General features: G+C 38.8%; 1 protein-coding gene across 5 annotated transcripts in view; it reads left to right on the top strand.

Annotated features, from left to right (window-relative positions):
• IWS1 (interacts with SUPT6H, CTD assembly factor 1) overlaps positions 1–21089 on the top strand; it is a 44203-nt gene that overhangs the window by 5837 nt on the left and 17277 nt on the right. For all 5 annotated transcript variants that reach the window (XM_073885451.1, XM_025857799.2, XM_025857791.2 and 2 more), the window contains 3 exons: positions 13615–14764; positions 15959–16148; positions 16686–16743. In XM_073885451.1, coding sequence (XP_073741552.1) covers positions 13615–14764; positions 15959–16148; positions 16686–16743 — 1398 coding nt within the window. The remainder of the gene's footprint in view (positions 1–13614; positions 14765–15958; positions 16149–16685; positions 16744–21089) is intronic.

The following is a 21089-nucleotide window of genomic DNA, read 5'->3' as shown; positions in this document are numbered from 1 at the left end:
CTTAATTACATCTACACAGCCCCTTTTGCATGTAAAGTTAACATGCACAAGTTCTGGGGATTAGGATGTGGACATCTTTTGGAGAGGCATTATTTTGCCTACCACAGGATGGTACTCAAAACATGGTTCTCCAATAATGTAAAAAAGGTTTTTCCCATTAGCATTTTAGATTTTAGGCTGGTTTCTGAAAAAACTCATTTCACTTATAGTATTCACTCTGTGTGTATTTGTTTAGATCTCTAAGGAAAGTTTTTAAAAAACTCAAGATAATATTTTTTAAAAAATTTTTATTGTGTTAATCACCATACATTACATCATTAGTTTTTGATTCAAGATAATATTTTTAAAATTAAGATTAAAAATATAAAATACAGAAAGTCAAGATAAGTAACAGTGCTTTGCTGGTCCATATTGGAGCCTACAAAAGGAAAAATCAGTAATACTGTATTTTTAAAATCTTGATATTTTGTTCATTATGGATTTTTCTACATCATCTGATCTTGAAAATTATCACTTGTCTTTTTTTAAAAACTGCTTTATTGAGATAAACTTACATACCCTACAGTTCACCCATTTAAAATGTGTAATTCAGTCATCTTTAGTATATGCACAGTAGTGCAACTGTCACCATAGTCAATTTTAGAATCTCTTTGTCACTTCAAAAAGAAACTCTTTAGGGCGCCTGGGTGGCTCAGATGGTTAAGCGTCTGCCTTCGGCTCAGGTCATGATCCCAGGGTCCTGGGATCGAGTCCTGCATTGGGCTCCCTGCTCCTTGGGAGCCTGCTTCTCCCTCTGCTTCTCTCTCTCTCTCTCTCTCTCTCTCTCTCCCTCCCTCTGTCTCTCATGAATAAATAAATAAAATCTTTAAAAAAGAAAAAAGAAAGAAACTCTTTAGCTATGACCTGCTTATCACTCACACCCTTCCCCCCTTCCCATCCTTCTGGACACTCCATATGAATGGAATTACATAATATATGGTCTTTTGTGACTGGTTTGTTCACTTAATGTTTTCAAGGTTTAGTCATTGTAAACCATTTATGTTGGAGGTATGTGTACACCATACCCATATATGTTGTAGCATGTATCAGTACTTATTTCTTTTTGGGGTAATATTCCATTGTATGGATAAACCACATTTGTTTATCCATTTGTCAGTTGATGGACATTTAAGTTTTTACCTTTTGGCTGTTATAAGAAATGCTTCTATAAACATTTACATAGAAGTTTTTTTTTTTTTAAGATTTTATTTATTTATTTGAGAGCGAGAATGAGAGAGAGAACACATGAGAGGAGGGAGGGTCAGAGGGAGAAGCAGACTCCCCGCTGAGCAGGGAGCCCGACGCGGGACTCGATCCTGGAACTCCAGGATCATGACCCGAGCCGAAGGCAGTCGCTTAACCAATTGAGCCACCCAGGCACCCACATAGAAGTTTTTGTGTGGACATGTTATTTCTCTTAGGTATGTGCCTAGGAGTGGAATTACTGGGTCATATGGTAACTTTATTCTTAATTGTTTGAGGAACTCTCAGGCTGTTTTCCACTGTGGCTGCACCATTTTACATTCCTAGTAGTAGTGTATGAAGGTTCTGATTTCTCTGTATCCTTGCCAACTCTTGTTATTACCTGACTCTTTGATTATAGACATCTTAGTGGATATGCAGTAGTATCTCATTATGGTTTTGATTTGCATTTCCCTGATGAGTAATGATGTTCATTATACTTATGTGGGTATTGGCCATTTGTGTAACATCTTGGGAGAGATGTCCATACAGAGCCCTTGTTCATTTTTTAATTGGGCAATTTGTCTTTTTTTTTTTTAAAGATTTTATTTATTTGAGAGAGAGAGAGAGAATGAGAGAGAGAAAGCACATGAGAGGGGGGAGGGTCAGAGGGAGAAGCAGACTCCCCGCCGAGTAGGGAGCCCGATGCGGGACTCGATCCAGGGACTCCAGGATCATTACCTGAGCCGAAGGCAGTCGCTTAACCAACTGAGCCACCCAGGCGCCAATTTGTCTTTCTTATTGAGTTCTGGGAGTTCTTTAAATAGTATGGATACAAGTTAGATGACTGATTTGCAAATATTTTCTCCTGTTACATGAGTTATCTTTTCACTTTAGTGACTTTTTGACACAAAAATGTTTCTAATTTTAATGAAGTTCAATTTACTTTTTTTTTTCTTTTGTTGGCTTGTACTTTTAGTGGCATGTCTAAGAATTCTTTGCCAAATCCAGGGTCATGAAGATTTACCCCTGTGTTTTATTTTGAGTTTTATAATTTGAGTTCTTAACATTTAGATCTTTGGTTCATATTGGGTTATTTTTTGTATATACTGTGAGGTAAGGGTCCAGTTCATTGTTTTGTTTGTGGATATCTAGTTGTGTTAGCACCATTTGTTGAAGAGATTGTTCTTTCCTCATTAAATGGTCTTGGCCCCTTGTAATAAAATCAGTTGGCCATAGATGTAATGGTTTATTTCTGTATCTTTGGTTCTCATTGATTCATATCTGTGTCTGTACTTACAGCGGTGCCATAGTATCTTGAGTAAGTTCTGATACCAAGGAGTGTGAGTGCTACTTGTTCTTTTCCAACATTGTTTTACCTTTTCTGGGTCCCTTCCAATTACATATGTATTTTAGAATCAGCTTGTCCTTTTTTTTTTTAAGATTTATTTATTTATTTATTAGAGAGCAAGGGAGAGAGAAACAGCATGAGAGGAGAGAGAGTCAGAGGGAGAAGCAGGCTCCCTGCTGAGCTGGGAGCCTGATATGGGACTCGATCCCAGGACTCCGGGATCATGACCTGAGCCATAGACAGTCGCTTAACCAACTGAGCCAGCCAGGCGCCCGCCAGCTTGTCCATTTCTGCAAGGAAGTTAGCTGGGGTCCTGGTAGGGATTGCAGTGAATCTATAAATGAGTTTGGGTAGTGTCATTATCTTGACAATGTGAAGCTACTGATCCCTGAATATATGGTATTTATTCGTTTATTTAGGTCTTCAGTTTCTTTCAACGATTCATTATAATTTTCAGTGTACAAATGCTGCATTTTTAAAAAAATTTATTCCTGTGTTTTTCTCTTTGATGTTTAGTGAGTGGAATTGTTTTATTAATTTCATATTCAGATTGTTACCATTTTTCCTATTCTAATTAATTGTATTATGGTCTGAGAACATGCTTTGTGTAATATCGATCCTTTTAAATTTATTGAGGTTTGTTTTATGGCCTAGTGTATGGTCTGTCCTGGAGAATGTTTCATGTGCACTTGAGAAGAATGTATAATCTGTCTTTGCATCCACAGTGTGTCTCCTGTACTCAACATATAGTTGGATATGTATTTTTTTTAATCTGGTGTCTGTCTCTTTTTGGGTGGGGAGGGGCAGAGGGAGAGGGAGAGAGAGAATCTTAAGCAGGCTTGACGCCCAGTGCAGAGCCTGATGGAGGGCTCGATCTCACAACCCTGAGATCATGACTTGATTTGAAATTAGGAGTCCAACACTTAACTGACTGAGCCACCCAGGTGCCTCTCTGGTTTCTGTCTCTTGACTGATTTGTTTAATCCATTCACAATCTGATGTTTTTGATAGAGTTGCAGTCTGCCACTTTAATGTGTGTTTTCTATAGTCTTTATTTCTTATTACAGTCTTTGGTTTAAAATCTAATTTGTCTGATATAAGGATTGCCACCCCAGTTTTCATTTGATGTCCATTAGCATGATAAATGGTTTTCCACCTCCTCACTTTAAATCTGGAGGTGTCTTTGGGTCTAAAATGAGTCTCTTGCAGACAGCATATAGATGGTCTTCCTTTTTTATCGAATCTGATACCCTGTGTCTTTTGATTGGGTCATTTAGCTCATTTACATGCAGAGTAACTATTGAAAGATATGAATTTAGTGCCATTTTACAAGTCACTGTTGCTGTTTATTGTCTCTGTTCCTTTCTGGTCTATGTTACTTTTGGGCTATCTCTTCCCCTAAAGGATCCCTTTTAATATTAACTTGCAGGGCTGGTTTAGTGATCACAAATTCTTTTGGTTTCTATTTGACCTGGAAGCTTTTTATCTCTCCTATTTTGAATGACCTCCTTGCTGGATAAAGTATTCTTGGCTGCATATTTATCTCATTTAGCACCCTAAATATATCATGCCAGTCCTTTCTGGCCTGCCAGGTCTCTGGTATAGGTCTGCTGCCAGTGTAACGTTTCTACCATTGTAGGTTACGGACCTCTTGTCCCGAGCCGCTTTCAGGATTTTCTCTTTGTCTCTGAGATTTGCAAGTTTCACAATTATATGTCGAGGTATTAACCAATTTTTATTGATTTTGAGGGGGGTTCTCTGTGCCTCCTGGACTTGAATGCCTGTTTCCATTCCCAGATTTGGGAGGTTCTCTGCTATAATTTGTTCCAGTGTATCTTCTGCCCCTCTCTCTCTTTTCTCTTCCAGGATCCCAATTATTCTAATATTGTTTCGCTTTATGGCATCACTTACCTCTCAAATTCTCCCCTCGTGATCCAGTAGTTGTTTATCTCTCTTTTTCTCAGCTTCTTTATTCTCCATCATTTGGTCTTCTGTATCACTAATTCTCTCTTCTTTCTCATTTATCTCAGCAGTGAGAGCCTCCATTTTTTTTATTACAGCTCATTAATAGTCTTTTTTATTTTGACTTGATTAGATTTTAGTTCTTTTATTTCTCCAGAAAGGGGTACTCTAGTATCTTCTATGCTTTTTTCCTAAGCCCAGCTAGTATCTTTGTAATTGCTCTTCTGAACTCTAGTTCCAACATCTTACTTATATCCAGACTGATTGGGTCCCTGGCAGTCAGTTCTGCCTCTTGTTCTTTTTTGAGGTGAGTTTTTCTGTCTTGTCATTCTGTCCGGAGAAGGCTAAATGAACGAGAGAACAAAATACTAAAATGGCGTCGTTAAGCATCTGCCTTTGGCTCAGGTCCTGCGAGCCGCATAACGGGCTCCCGGCTCCACAGGAAGCCTGCTTCTCCCTCTCCCACTCCCCCCGGCTTGTGTTCCCTCTCTCGCTGGGTCTCTCTCTGTCAAATAAATAAAATCTTAAAAAAAAAAAAGATTAGCAAAATACTAAAATGGCAACAATGACCTCAGAGAAGTATACCCTAAACAAATCAAAAGGGACCTGAAACTGGGGGAGGGGGGGAATAAATAATTAGAGAATATAATTAGACAAGTGAACAGAATAGAGCAATACACTGGACCCTGTATGCGTTTTGGTCTGTTTGTTAGGAAACGAGATCCCAAAATTGTAAAGAAAGAAAAACTTATATATGTACAAAAATAAAATTAAATACAATGAAAGGATAGAATGTAACTGTAAAAATGAAAATTAAAAGATAAAAAGAGAAAAACAGAAGGAATATAAACAGGTGAACAGAATAGAACAATACACTATATCCTGAGTGTATTTTGGTCGGTTTGTTAGAAGAAACTACATCTCAAAATTGTAAGGAAAGAAAAACTTTTATATATACAAAATTAAAATTAAATACATTGAAAGAATAGAATGTAATTGTAAAGATGAAGATTTAAAGACTTTAACAAAACAAAAAGAAGAAGAAGAAAAAAAGGGAGAGTATGATCAGATAGGTGAAGAGAACAGAGCCATACACTAGATTCTGGGTTGTTTTGGTCTGTTAGAAGAACTGCATCCCAAAATTGTAAAGAAAGAAAAATATATATACAAAAACAAAATTAATTACAATGATGTAGCTGTAAAAATGAAAATTACAAAATATTTTTAAAAAGAGTTGATAAAATAAGAAATTGGCTGAGAAAGGAAAGAGAAAAAAATTTGAAAGACTAAAGAATCATGGGGAAAAAACCATGAATTCTGTATACAGTTTTCTGCTAGTGCTGGAGTTTTGCAGTTCTCTGTGATGGGTAAACTTAGTCTTAGCCAGGTGTTCTTGCTGATCTTGTGTGTGTGTGGGGGGGCAGTCTGTTGCCTTGATTCTCAAGTGTCTTTCCCCGGGCAGAATTGCACTGTCCTTGCCAGGGAGCCAGGCTAAGTAAGCAGCTCTGGATTGCTCTATGTGGCTTTTGTTCCCCGAAGGCTTTCTGTGCTGCTTTAGAGGATGAGAATGAAAATGGCAGCCTCCCAGTCTCCAGCCCCATAGCCAAAAAGCTCGGGACCCCACTTCTCAGAGCCCCCCAGGGAAAAGCAGTCAATCACTCCTGTCTCCTTGGTTTTTTCCGCACTTGTGCTCACCTAGCCTATGACTGTTTCTATCTCAGGCATGTGACCCTGTTTGGAATCTCCAAACCCTGCAGACTCCTGTGGCACACATGCATGCCGCTCCTCCCAAGGGAGGAAGGGGGGGTTCTTGGGGGTTCTGCCACTTGCTGGGCCCCTGCTCGGAGAGCAGTTGCCTGACTGTGCCTAGCTTTGTGATTTATGGCAACCCTGAGCTGAGAGCCCACTCCTGGGCTCACTGTTTACAACCGGTTTCCACTTCGATGCCTGGGAACTCTGCTGCACTCAGGCACCCCTGGTGATCCTGAGACCACACTGTCCCACCTAGGATTCCAACCCTGTTCACCACCTGAGCGCCTTTCAGGCAGGGAAGTCCCTCACCAGTGTAGACTTATAAAAGTTCTGATTTTATGCTCCCCTGCTACATCACTTTCCAGTGGCCAGCTTACAGAGCCCCCCCCCCCGCCCCCACAGTTTATCTTCCCATATGTCCCCTAGGATTCACTTTTCTGCACCTCCTACCTTGCAGAAAGTGGTAGATTTTCTATTTGTAGAGTTGCAGCTATTAGATCTCTGGTTGAGTTCACAGGTGTTTAGAATGATTTGATAGCTATCTAGCTGAATTCCTGGGACCACATGAAACTGAGTTCTCCTACTCTTCCACCATCTTGGACTAGTTCTCTTTCACCTCTTTGGTTAAGTTTATTCCTAGGTATTTTATTCTTTTTGATGTATTATTAATGAGATTATTTTCTTTTTTTTTTAAGATTTTATTTATTTATTTGAGAGAATGAGATAGAGAGAGCATGAGAGGGGGGAGGGTCCGAGGGAGAAGCAGACTCCCTGCTGAGCAGGGAGCCCGATGCGGGACTCGATCCCGGGACTCCAGGATCATGACCTGAGCCGAAGGCAGTTGCTTAACCAACTGAGCCACCCAGGTGCCCTAATGAGATTATTTTCTTATTTTCTTTTTTTTTTAAAGATTTTATTTATTTGACAGACACTGTGAGAGAGGGAACACAAGCAGTGGGAGTGGGAGAGGGAGAAGCAGGCTTCCCATGGAACAGGGAGCCCTATGCAGGGCTGGATCCCAGGACCCTGGGATCATGACCTGAGCTGAAGCCACTTAATGACTGAGCCACCCAGGCGCCCCTCTTATTTTCTTTTTTTTGAGGTTTTGTTGTTAGTGTATAAAAATGCAACAGATTTTTGTATATTGATTTTGTGTCCTGAAACTATTGAATCCATTCTAACAGTTTTTGGTGGTCTTCTGTATATAACATGACATCTGCAAATAATGACAGTTTTGCTTCTTCCCCTGTGATTTGGATGCCTCTATTTCTTTTTCTTGCTTAATTGCTGCAGCTAGGACTGCCACCACTGTGTTGAATAAAAGTGTTGAGAATGTTGTCTTTTTCCTGATCTTAAAGGAAAAAACCTTTAGCTCTCCCCATTGACTGTGATGTCATCTGTGGACTTGTCATATATGGCTTTTATTATGTTGAGATACGTTCCCTCTTTACCAGTTTGTTGAGAGGTGTTTTATCATAAGTGGATGTTGGATTGTGTCAAATGCTTTTTCTGCATCTATTGAGATGGTGATTTTTAGCCTTCATTTTGTTAATGTGATCTAATGCGTTGATTGATTTGTTGAGCTATCCTTGCATCACTGGAATAAATACCATTTAGTCATGGTGTACTGTTACATTTGGTTTACTAATATTTTAAAAAATATTTATTTATTTGACAGAGAGAGACACAGTGAGAGAGGGAACACAAGCAGGGGGAGTGGGAGAGGGAGAAGCAGGCTTCCCCCGGAGCCGGGAGCCCGATGTGGGGCTTGATCCCAGGACCCTGGGATCATGACCTGAGCCGAAGGCAGATGCCTAACGACAGCCACCCAGGCACCCCGGTTTACTAATGTTTTGTTGAGGATTTTTTCACTTGTGTTCATCAGAGATACTGGCCAGTAATTTTCTTTTCTTGTAGTATCTTTGTCTGGTTTTGTTATTAGGGTAATGATGGATTCATAAAATGAGTTTGGAAGTGTTCCCTCAGCTTCCTCTTCTACTTTTTAGAAGGATTGGCATTAATTCTTCTTTAAATATTTGATAGAATTCAACTGTGACTTATTAACATCTTTTTGACTAGATTCCTAAAAGGGATATAAACATCAGTGGGATTTTCATCAGATGTATTTGTTCTTTATAGAGCATGTTGAAAACTCAGAATCTTCACATATCTTTTGTGGTCAGGCAGATAGTGAAAAGGGGAAAGCTTTTAAAAAAATATTTTTCAATAGTTATCACCAAAACCATACATTTTAATAAAGCAGTTTGAATACAAATGTGATCTGGTTATAACTAGTTGCCAGTTCTAATTTTTGTTTCACTTGAATATTTTCTTGGACAGCATGAAATTAGCTTTGTGGTTTATGGTTTTTGTTTCATGGAAAATATATTGAAGGAAATATGTATTTTAAAATCCAGAAGCCTGTAGATTTCATCTGTGTAGAAGGTAGAAGAGGGTCTCACACAAGAAAATAGTATGTGGGACCATTGACATAGAGGTTGTTTGGAAATGGAGCCTGGCTTCTCATTGTTTTCTAATGGTAGGCAAAGCAGAGTGGGCCCACATCCATCTACTGTTGAAGTTGGGGACAGTCCCATTAGCCCAGCCTCCTTTTGAATTGCAGTCTGCTCTTGTTTGGATCTTTCCACAAAGAGTTTGTCCTAATATAAGGGAAGCATTCCTATGGAGACTACATTAGAGCAACTAGAGTATTCTTTGGCACTGCTGTCCTTGTTTACCGTATTTCTTGCCAGTTCTTTTGGTTCCATCTACACTTTCTTTTCTTTGTGTTAGGTCTCAGGCTTTGCCATTGAGTCTACCAAATTGAGGAGAAAATGTTATTTTGTGTTGGTTCTTTGCCGTTAAGCATCGTCTTACGGGGTTTTGTTTCATTTTGGTGAATTTAAGTGTCTTCTGTATACTAAAGGTAAAAGATACATTTTTTTAAAAATGGTCTCTGATCTTAAGGTCAGTGTATTATAAAGATAATTGTGTAAATATCACCTTTTGGGGCGCCTAGGTGGCTCAGGTCATGATCCCAGGGTCCTGGGATCGAGCCCTGCATTGGGCTCCCTGCTCAGCGGAGAGCCTGCTTCTTCCTTTCCCTCTGCCGGCTGCTCCCCCTGCTTGTGCTCTCTCTCTATCTCTCTGTCAAATAAATAAATAAAATTAAAAAAAAAAAACATCACCTTTCAGTGAGGTAGAGGTACAGGATGCTATGGGGGTATGAAGGAGTGGTGAACCAGCTCAGCCTTTTCAGATGATGTGTTTGAGCTGAGTCTTAAAGGGTTAATGTTTTGCAATTAATTAATAATAAGATATTTTGTTACGAATGGCTAATAGCATTTATTGAGTGTTCACAGGCACTGTGCTAACTACTTTTCATACATTTGATCCTCAAAACATCCCTCTAAGGTATTGATACTATCCCTAACTCCATGAGATTGAGACCACTGAGGCTTAGAGAAATAAGAAAATTTTCCTAGATGACAATAGAAGGTGGCTGAGCTAGGGTTTGGACCCCAGATCTTTCCAATTGTAGAGTCTGTGTTGTTAACTGTTAACGTTATGTTGTACACAATCCATTCTGTTTAGAGAGGAAAATGGAAGAGGCCTCAGGAAGAGGCCATTTTTGCCCAGTTTTGAGGTATGAAAACGACAAGATGGGGGAAAGATATTCGAGGCAAAAGGAACAGCATTTGTAAAGGTATGGAGGTAATGAAGTAGTAGTTCCATGTGTCTGCAGTAGAATTTTAATGTGTGGTTAGAATCACTTGGATTAGATGTCAAAATGTAGATTCTGTGACCTCTTCTTCAGACTTACTGGATTTATATCTGGAGCTTTTTCATCAGTAGCTCCCCAAATGATTCTAATGCAGATAGAATCATTTGGGAAGTTTGGGAACTGCTGGTGCAGTGCACAGGGTTGATACTGGAGAGAGGGCAGAAATGAGTCTGGAGAGGTAGTAGGCAGGAGTAGGAGTTTGCTTCATCATTATGAACTCTTAAGCTTTGTGTGCAATTTGCATTTTCTACTACTCATCAGGAGTGCTTTTATTTTTGACTATCTGATTTAAGGTCAACCAGCTTTTGACAAAGGATGCTTGTATAATAGCTTCATTTTATTATGTGTATGCTTGCTGTAAAATTGGGAGTTTCTCAAAGTCCACTCCAGGAGCTACACCGGATAAACCGCATTATGTATAATAGCATTATGTAATTTTGTTGCTGGATTTCTTAGATTCTTTCATATGCTAGTAAAAATGATACGTATTGATAACTTCCAAGATGAGGTTTTCAAATACATCTTCTGGAACTAAGGTCCAGTGAAACATGTTTTTGAAAATCTCCTGTAGAAATGTCTTCATGGCATTTAACTGACTTGGTATTGAATGTGTTACCAATTTATAATGGTAGGTTAGTATGCAAGTTCAACAGTTTTGTTTGACTCTTCTAATGGATAAGGAAGAAACAAGTATCCTGAGTTTGGTTCTTTACAAGGATTTCTATTTGACATTTATACACTTTGAAATTTACAAATTAATATTTGCTTTATGTCAGTTTTATTATTTACTTTGTAACTCTTAAATGTTAATCATCTCTGAGTACGTGTATTGTGGCCCTGGTCCATATGGAGTGTGGTTTCTGTTTGTATGCTGAGCCAAACAACCAGATCATTCCTTAATGGGTAACCAGTATTTATTTGTATCTACAATGTGAACGATTATAAGAGGGAGGTGTGAGGCATTATAGACATTTTTAAAGATTCTAAAAAACCTCAGAGTGGTCAGTTTCTTTGACAGTTAACAATTAGGGAATTTTTTAAATTAAGAACATGGCATTTAAATGGCAGTTCCTACAATTGATTTGTTATACTCATATCTGAGTTTTTAAAAACTGTATTTTGGGTTTTTTAAGTTTGCAGTTTAAACTAATTGTTGAAACCAGCCTAAAAATTTTGAATATTCTGATAACTTTTAAGTGTAACTGTATGACTTCTGATATACTCTTTTCCTGAATCCTGTGATGTCACGGCCTAAGTGCATTCTTCAACTTGAGTCTGTTGACTAGCACTTTCTTAGTGTGCTTAGCAGTGATTTCTTACCTTTTTGTCTTAACCATATCACACATAATGAATAGATACCCAGTTTTTATGAAATTCCTTAAAAATTGATGAGAATTTCCTAAGTTTCACAATCCTGACCATATGTAATGTCTTTGTCATGGTTGCTTGTTTTATTTACTTATTTATTTTTAAAGATTTATTTATTTATTTGAGAGAGAGAGCAAGAGGGGGGAGGGAGAAGAAGGAGAGCCCCCGCTGAGTGGGAGCTCGACAAGGGGCTGGATCCCCAGGACCCTGGGATCATGACCTGAGCCTAAGGCAGACGCTTAACCTCCTCAGCCACCCAGGCGCACCATGGTTGCTTGTTTTAGAGTGTATACACCATGTGTCTGGAAATCCAGGGTAGAATATAGCAGATAAGTTTTGGGATGACTGTCTAGTTCATGATATCTCTCCCTCTCTGGCAGTGGCTCCCAGTGCTCTGTCCATGTTCTGGTTTTATAACCCAGTGAATACTGAGTCACGACATCTGATACTGCTCTGGCCAGTTAGATCACCTGTCTTGGGAGTTTAAAATTTAGATCCTAGACACAGAAATTTAGCATGGTTAGAGTGAGTCATGGTATTGATATTGCTCTAGTAGAAAGGTCCTTGAGTTCCCTTTTCTAAACTCTGAGCTGCCTTGGTTCCTACCCTTTCTGAGTCTTTAGTCATTCATTCCACTTTGATTCTGGGAATATTGTTCTTTTTTCTGAAGATAGCCAGAGATGGTTTCTGTTGTTTGCAGTAAAAGTAAATTGAGCCACACACGAACATGCTGTTAGAATTATGTTATGGGTGTGTCATGGACAGCATTCCAAAAACCAGTTACAATTTTCCCTATTGCCTCCTGCTTTAGTTCCTCTTCTGGTGCCTGTATGTCCCACCTTCCCTCCTCAATAATTTTGTTAATTTTTTTTTAACTCTTTTATTCCAAACTAGTTGCAAATACCTGTTGTCTACACACCTTTTATAGCTCAGTCTCATATAGATCACTTCCTTTAGGCTTTCAAAATAACATGCATACTTTCATGATAGTGCATATTAGTTTATGTTGTTAATGATACATTTGTCTGGCTCATTAGAAAGTAGCTTCTTAGGATCAGGCATTGAGACATGTTCAGCCTTAACTCCCAGCACTTGCACATAGCTTGTTGAGTTAATTATTCTTCACTTTAAAGTATAGTCGGCCCTTGAACAATGTGGGTTTGAACTGCGCAGGCCTACTTATATGTGGATTTTTTTTCCAATAAATACAGTACAGTACTGTAAATGTATTTTCTGTATACAGAAAATACATTTCTTAATAGCATTCTTCTCTAGCTTACTTTATTGTAAGAATATAGTATATAATACATATAACATACAAAATATGTGTTAGTTGACACGTTATGTTATTGGTAAGGCTTCCAGTCAGCAGGAGGCTGACTGTAGTCAGTTTTTGGGAAGTCAGTAGTTATACATGATTTTCAACTGTGGGGGGGGGGGGGTCAGTGCCCCAAAAGATTCTCCCCTCCCATGTTGTTGAAGGGTCAACTAATTTCCCTCAAACTTAAACTTTTGTCCCAGGGTTATTAGATGTATGACTGAGACTGCTCTAAGCCTCAGTTTTGTTATCATGAAAAGTACTGTTATGAGGAGTAAATGAACTAACAGGAGAGAGCCTAACGGCATTGGGCTCTTAATAGGTACTTAGTACATGTGAGCTATCCCTCTCCTTGTTTGTTTAGATTTGCCTGGGAGAATGTGTCCCGTATATCATTTGGCCTTACAGTTTCATAGTTCTTTTCCTTAAAATAATTTTAACTTTATAAAACCCAAGAATGTTTCTTTTAAAAAAAGAACTTGGGTACCTCTTTGCTTGTATTTCTTTGAAAAATATATTTAGGAGCTAGAATTATATGAGAACATTAGAGTTTTGTTTTTGTTTTTAAGTGCAGCTCTTCAAGATATAAGTCTCCTATATAATAATCTAGGGATATACTTTACAGATTTGTTTTGGTGAAGATTGGTTATCTTTTCCCATTTTGGAATCCAAACCATGTTAGCCGTTTTACAGGTAGATGATCTTTTTTAAAGTGGCATGTTTCCATATAAGTATAAAACAACAATTTTATATTGAAGTGTGCATATTCCTACATTTTAAAAAATTGTTGAGAAATTTTAACATTTCACTACCAAAAATTTTTGCACTTTCCTAATTTTTTCACCCTTGATTTTTCAGAATGAACCTAGTGATCGAGAGGATGGCCTCAACAAAAGGCACCATGTGACAGATTCTGAGAATGATGACCCCTCAAATCTTAATGCCAGTGACTCTGAAAGTGAGGAGCTTCAAAGGCAGAAGGACAGTGACTCTGAATCTGAAGAGCACGCAGAGCCTCCTCCAAGTGATTCTGAAAATGAGGACACTAATCAGCATGGGAGTGACTCTGAGAGTGAGGAGACCAGGAAGTTACCTGCCAGTGACTCTGAAAATGAGGAACTTCTTAATGGGCATGCAAGTGACTCAGAAAATGAAGACGTTAGAAAGCATCCTGCCAGTGATTCAGAAATGGAAGAGCTCCCCAAAAGTCCTGCCAGTGACTCTGAAACAGAGGATGCTCTAAAACCTCAGATCAGTGACTCTGAAAGTGAGGAACCTCCACGGCACCAACCCAGTGATTCTGAAAACGAGGAGCTTCCCAAACCTCGAATTAGTGATTCTGAAAGTGAGGAGCTTCCTAAGCCTCGGGTCAGTGACTCGGAAAGTGAGGAGCCTCAGAGGACTCAGGCCAGTGACTCTGAAAATGAAGAGCTTCCCAAACCCCGTATCAGTGACTCAGAAAGTGAGGACCCGCCAAGGCACCAAGCCAGTGACTCAGAAAATGAGGAGCTTCCCAAACCCCGTATCAGTGACTCAGAAAGTGAGGGTCCCCCAAGGCATCAAGCCAGTGACTCAGAAAATGAGGAGCTTCCCAAACCCCGGATTAGCGATTCAGAAAGTGAGGACCCCCCAAGGAACCAGGCCAGTGATTCAGAAAATGAGGAGCTTCCCAAGCCCCGAGTCAGTGACTCTGAGAGTGAGGAGCCTCAGAAGGGACCTGCCAGTGATTCTGAAACTGAGGATGCCTCCAGACACAAACAGAAGCCAGAGTCAGATGATGACAGCGATGGGGAGAATAAGGGAGAGGATACAGAAATGCAAAACGACTCCTTTCATCCAGATAGCCATGTAGACAGAAAAAGGATCCAGAGTTCTGACAGCGAGGAAGAAGAACCCAAAAGGCCAAAAATTGACAGTGATGAAGATGAAGAAAAGGTGGGGGAGGAGGAGAAAGTAGCGAAGCGAAAAGCTGCTGTACTTTCTGACAGTGAAGATGAAGAGAAAGCATGTAAGGAATTGTTTTGGACTGTTTATGCATAGTTTTAATTATTGTCTCAGCTTGTAACTGAAGCAGTGTTTCTGAAATGTTAGATCTATATTCTCTCATTCAACTTGATCTTCTAAAATATTACCAGGACACTAGTTCTGCTTGGTTTTCAGTGGCTGATCTTAGTATTAAATTTGCTTTGAGTTGTTCTAGGAGTATTAAGATCTGACTAGTTCAAAATAGTAAACTAATGGGAGTTTCAATGGGAATATGAAAGGTTTAGTTTTTTTGTGGGGGAAGGGTAATATTTCAAAGAAATATGTTTACATGAAAACCCAGCTGTATCCAGAGTTAGCTGCAGGTGTGACAGTCAGTGCACTAGTTTCCATCTAGATAGTGACTACGTTCCCAAGTCTTTTTGGGTACCTGTCTTTTGTGAAACATGGTTGAATACCCAAATACGAGGAAATTTGTGAGGGGGACTGTATTTAGAGACTTTCTGTCTCTGTAGCATGTTCTAGTCTTTGTTACCTGGGACCCTGTTTTCATGGATAATAATTTTTACTTGATTAGTTTTTAATGGAACTTCCTTGGTACGGTGGGGAGACCTATTCCCTTATAACCTGACAATTGTTACAGAAGAAGGAAAAAGACCATCACACATGTGCCATCCGGTTTACTAAGGGAGATAAGAAATTCCAAACTGACCAGCAATGATGGGGGAATATGGGGATTCCACAAAAGTGTATCTAAGCCTTTTCAGTTCTGCTAATACTCGGCAGAATAGAAGGGACTCTAATTCTGTACATCAGTGTAGTCTTATTTTTGCCATTCCACCAAAGGAGAGGTAGCTATTGGTGTCCATTTTTAATATGATTTTGTTCATTAATTTCCCGTCACTTTTTCCTAAACAATAACAATTATAAGATGACTCTGAACCTTTTAGTTATTATTATTTTTTTAATAAGTTTTTATTTAAGTAATCTCTATACCCAGTGTGGGCTCAAACTCACGACCTGGAGATCAAGAGTCACATGCTCTGATTGAGACAGCCAGGTGCCCCTGGTTATTTGTTTATTTTTTAATTATTCTAAGCTGTGTGTTAGGAGCCCTTTGATTTTTGCCGAGTATTGCCATTTTAAAGCACCTGTTCCTCTTAGTAATACCATGACCATGATGAATAAGATTAATGATATTTTCCACCTTTTTTGACAGCAAAGAAGAGTCGTGTTGTCTCTGATGCAGATGACTCTGACAGTGATGTTATATCAGACAAATCAGGCAAAAGAGAGAAGACTCTAGCATCTGACAGTGAAGAAGAAGTAGGGAAAGAAGAGTTGTCTGATAAGAAAAATGAAGAGAAGGATCTGTTTGGGAGTGATAGTGAGTCGGGGAATGAAGAAGAGTAAGTGACAGTATAACATGAGTTTTCAAGGGTTCATATGAGGTGGTAGAGAGGGGTTTGTCTTTTAAGTTTTTTAAACTTGTATTAAAATTTCGTAATGAGAGGTAATACCTGCCTAATTGCATGATTTTGGGGGATTCAGGAATCCTGAACTATTGCTGCACACTATAACATAGATGAATCTCAGCAGTATTAAGTGAAAGAAGTGAAGAGGACGTGTCTGATTCTACTGATGTGAAGTTCAGGAGTAGGCAGAATTAATCTGCAGTGATGGAAATCAGAATGGTGGGTTGGCTCTAGGATGTTCCTGTAGGGGACTGCCTAGAAAGGGCCACAACTGAACTCTCTGGGGAGATCAAATTGTCCTATATTTTGATTAGGGTAATGGTTACATGAATGTGTACTTTTCTCAAAACCCACTGAAATGGATGCTTAAGATCTGCACATTTTACTATACATAAATTGTACCTTGTTAGAAAAAGATTTTATAGTTCCTGTGCAAATGAGAAGAAAGCAAATGATTTCCTTCTCTTCTAGAAATCTTATTGCAGACATATTTGGAGAATCTGGCGATGAAGAGGAAGAAGAATTTACAGTAAGTATAAGGGAGATATTTCCTCTTTGACTGTGCTTTTTTGTTTCTGTGGCAGTGGTTCCCAAATAGGTAATTCCAATAAGTAGAAATAAACAATTATAATGTATTCAGTAGAAAAATCTAGAACAGAGGATTCAGAAAATGAAATAAAAGTGTATACAAAGGCATAAAAGGCAAAATTGAATTAATTGGGGGGACATATTAAGAAATGATGAAAGGTACATTATAATGCTAAAGGGAAAGATTCACAATACTTATGAAACTTGGAATTCTAGCAATGGCAGGCTAGGTAATTTGGACCAACCCTTCTGCTAACGACAACTAGAAAAGCCAGACAAAAGGTTTAAAAATCTCATCAGCAGAGGAACAAGGTAGCAAAGAATGACTAAGCCAAACCCCAGCAACAGACAGATATCTAAAGAGGTAAGCTCAGCATTTAGAACTGCTTTTTCTGGAATGTTTGCCTGTTTAGGCTGGGAGGCTGGTCATATTTTTGACAGCCTCAGGGCTCAAGAGATAAAATTTGAAGGTCAGAGCTTTAGGAGACCCTGAAAACCTCATGCTCTGAATTAGGACTCCTTGGATTAAGGATGTGGAAGTGATAATAGTCTTTGCTCAGATTTTAGGCCAGTTTTGAGTCTTCTAACAACCCAGAGAACCTCAGTCCCAGAGATTTGATCACAGTGTCTCTTTACTCATTGGCTAGTGCTCTCAGGCACCTGGTGTATGCAAACAAATCCCTTTAGGACAGAGGTTATCACAGGCCTCAGATTGTAATGAGAGGTAATACCTGCCTAATTGCATGATTTTGGGGGATTGTATTGTATCTGTATCAGATACACAGTGTGGTACACAATCATAGGTAACATTAAAAAGAAACAATAGTGACAACAGATAATAGAAACAGACCTAAAGGTTCTAGATTCAGTAATTTTAGATATTTCCTTAAAAAACAAAAAAACTGTTCAGGGAGATGAAAGATGAGAAATTTTGTCAGAGCAAACAATTTTTTTTTTTAATTTAAAAATTTTAAGATTTTATTTTTAAGTAATCTCTATACCCAGCATGGGGCTTGAACTCACAACCCTGAGATCAGGAGTTGCATGGTCTACCAACTGAGCCAGGCAGGCGCCCCAGAGCAGACAATTTTTTAAAAAGGTAGATTTGGAAGAGAACCAATTAGAAATTCTGGAACTGTAAAATTATAGTAACAAATTAAAAATTTGGTGGGTGAGTTTAACAACAGATTAGATTTATTCAAAAAGAAAATGAGTGAACTGGAAGATAGGTTAGAAGGAGCTATTTAGAATGAAGAATTGAAGTATGTAAAAATAAAATGTAAATTATACATGAGAAGGTTTAACACAGTGAATTGGAATCTCAGGAGAGGGAAAAATACATGCAGCAGAAGCATTTAAAGAAATGATATGTAAAGCGAGAGTTTCTAGAAGTTGTACAAATTATAAGCAGGATAAATGCAATGATACAGTGAAAATCTATACCTAAATACATCATAGTAAATTTGCAAGAAGCCAGAGAAGACAGGGAAATCTTAAAAGTAGCCACGGGGGGGAAATACTACATTCAGAGAGGCAAAATCAGATTAACAGCTGACTTCTTAATAGAAACCATAGAATCCAGTAACTGCGAACTTAGTGTTCTGTTACATTCAGCAAAAATACTTGTCAGGAATGAAGATTTCCTCCTAATTCATGTTACCAATATACCAGTTGATAGAGATAGTCTTAAAGGCAGAAAGAAAATCTCAGGTAGAAAATCAGGGATTTAGGAAGAAAAAAGCAACAAAAGTAATGTGGGTAAGTCTAAATGAGTATTGATGCTACAAAAAAAAAGTCATGTCTGGTGTGGATTGAAATACGTTTAGAATTAAAACATGACAGCAGTAACAAATTGGGAGTATACATGGTCTTTGCAAATGTGTGTGAAAGGACATTAGTAGGCTTTGCATTGTAATCTCTAAAGTGGCCACTGAAAAGACAATGGGAATATGTAGCCTGCAACTAGTAGAGGGGGAAAAACAAAATAATAAAAGCTATTAATCCGCGGGGATGTGGAGAAAGGGGAACCCTCCTACACTGTTGGTGGGAATGCAAGCTGGTGCAACCACTCTGGAAAACAGTATGGAGGTTCCTCAAACAGTTGAAATTAGAGCTACCGTTCGATCCAGCAATTGCACTACTGGGTATTTACCCCAAAGATACAAATGTAGGGACCCGAAGGGGTACATGTACCCCAATGTTTATAGCAGCAATGTCCACAATAGCCAAACTGTGGAAAGAGCCAGGATGCCCATCGACAGATGAATGGATAAAGAAGATGTGGTATATATACACAATGGAATATTATGCAGCCATCAAAAGGAATGAGAACTTGCCATTTGCAACGACGTGGATGGAACTGGAGGGTGTTATGCTGAGTGAAATAAGTCAATCAGAGAAAGACATGTATCACATGACCTCACTGATATGAGGAATTCTTAATCTCAGGAAACAAACTGAGTGTTGCTGAGTGGTGGGGGGTGGGAGGGATGGGGTGGCTGGGTGATAGACATTGGGGAGGGTATGTGCTACGGTGAGCGCTGTGAATTGTGCAAGACTGTTGAATCACAGATCTGTACTTCTGAAACAAATAACGCAACATATTTTAAGAAAAAAGAAAAAGAAGAAGATAACAGGAGAGGAAGAAAAGGGGAGTATGTCAGAGGGGGAGACGAACCATGAGAGAGGATGGACTCTGAAAAACAAACTGAGGGTTCTAGAGGGGAGGGGGTAGGGGGATGGGTTAGCCTGGTGATGGGTATTGAGGAGGGCACGTTCTGCATGGAGCACTGGGTGTTATGAACAAACAATGAATCATGGAACACTGCACCAAAAACTAATGATGTAATATATGGTGATTAGCATAACAATAAAAAATTTAAAAAAAAACTATTAATCCAAAAAAAAGGGGGGGGGTTGGTGCCTGAGTGGCTCAGTCGTTAAGCGTCTGCCTTCAGCTCAGGTCATGATTCGAAGGTCCTGGGATCAAGCCCTGTGTTGGGCTCCCTGTTCAGTGGGAAGCCTGCTTCTCCCTCTCACTCTCCCCCCCTTTGTGTTCCCTCTCCCGCTGTCTCTCTCTGTCAAATAAATACAATCTTTAAAAAATAAATAAAAGCTATCAGTCCAAAAGAAGGCAAGAGAAAAAGAAAGAGGTATAGAACAGGGAATAATTAGAAAGTAGTATATGGTAAGATAGCAGATTTAAGCTTTGATAATATCTCACATTACATTAAATTGAAATGTATCAAGTGCTCTAATTAAAGGACAAAGATGGTCAGATTGGATTTTAAAATGTAACTGTTTACTCATTTCATGATTCTTCTGAAAGAAGATAAAGAAAAGGTGGAAATAAAAGGATGGAAAAAGATACTGTGTGTGAACACTAATCAAAAAACTGGCACAGCTATATGAATATGAGACTTTGAGGCAGAAAAACATTTGAGATAAAGAGGGTCACTTAAGGGGTGCTTGGGTGGCACAGTTGGTTAAGCGTCCGACTCTTGGTTTCGGCTCAGGTTATGATCTCACAATCATGAGATTGCCCCCCCCCCCCCCCGGCTCTGTGCTCAGCGCAGAGTCTGCTTGAGATTCTCTCTCGCGCAAATAAATAAATATTTTTAAAAAAGAGAGTCACTTTATATTGATAAAAAGGTTTTAGAATTGTATGTATATACTAATATGGCAGAAATACATATATACAAACAAAAATTGACAGAACTGCAAAGAGAAATAGACAAATCTATTATCTGAGTGGAAGGTAACCAATAGAACAAGCAGACCAAAAAGCCACAGAAGTCTCTTTTTATGTAATCTGGAAACAAAATGCAAATAAGAATACAAAAGAAAAGATTGGGGATTATAAAAGTTAAAATTATTTTCTGTTCTTTGGCTTTCCTTTTCACTTTCTTAACTTGTGATGAACAAAAGTTTTTAATTTTACTATATATCAACTTTATCCACCTTTTCCTTTATGGTGAAACTTTCTGAATTCCCACAAATTTTTGCTTATTCCTAAGGTCATAAAGATACTCTCTTGAATGATCCTCTAGAAGCTTATTTCATATTTAGTTGTACAATCCCCCTGTAATGGGTATGTATGAGATAGAAGTTCAAGGGGTTCCTCGTTGGCTCAGTTGGTGGAGCATGCAGCTCTTCATCTTGGGACTGTAAGTTGGAGCCCCACATTGGGTATATAGAGTTATTTAAAATTAAAATGTTTAAAAAAAATATTTCCCCCATTTGGAATATCCAGTTCACCCAGGTCATCCTTTACTGCTCCTCTCTAGT

The sequence above is a fragment of the Callorhinus ursinus genome, unplaced genomic scaffold (genome assembly GCF_003265705.2).
Source record: "Callorhinus ursinus isolate GAN/ISIS: 27379988/994484 unplaced genomic scaffold, GSC_fseal_2.0 scaffold2, whole genome shotgun sequence".
In the NCBI taxonomy this organism is placed as follows: Eukaryota; Metazoa; Chordata; class Mammalia; order Carnivora; family Otariidae; genus Callorhinus; species Callorhinus ursinus.
Note: the sequence above shows the minus strand (reverse complement) of the source record. Positions and strands in the feature narration are given on the sequence as shown.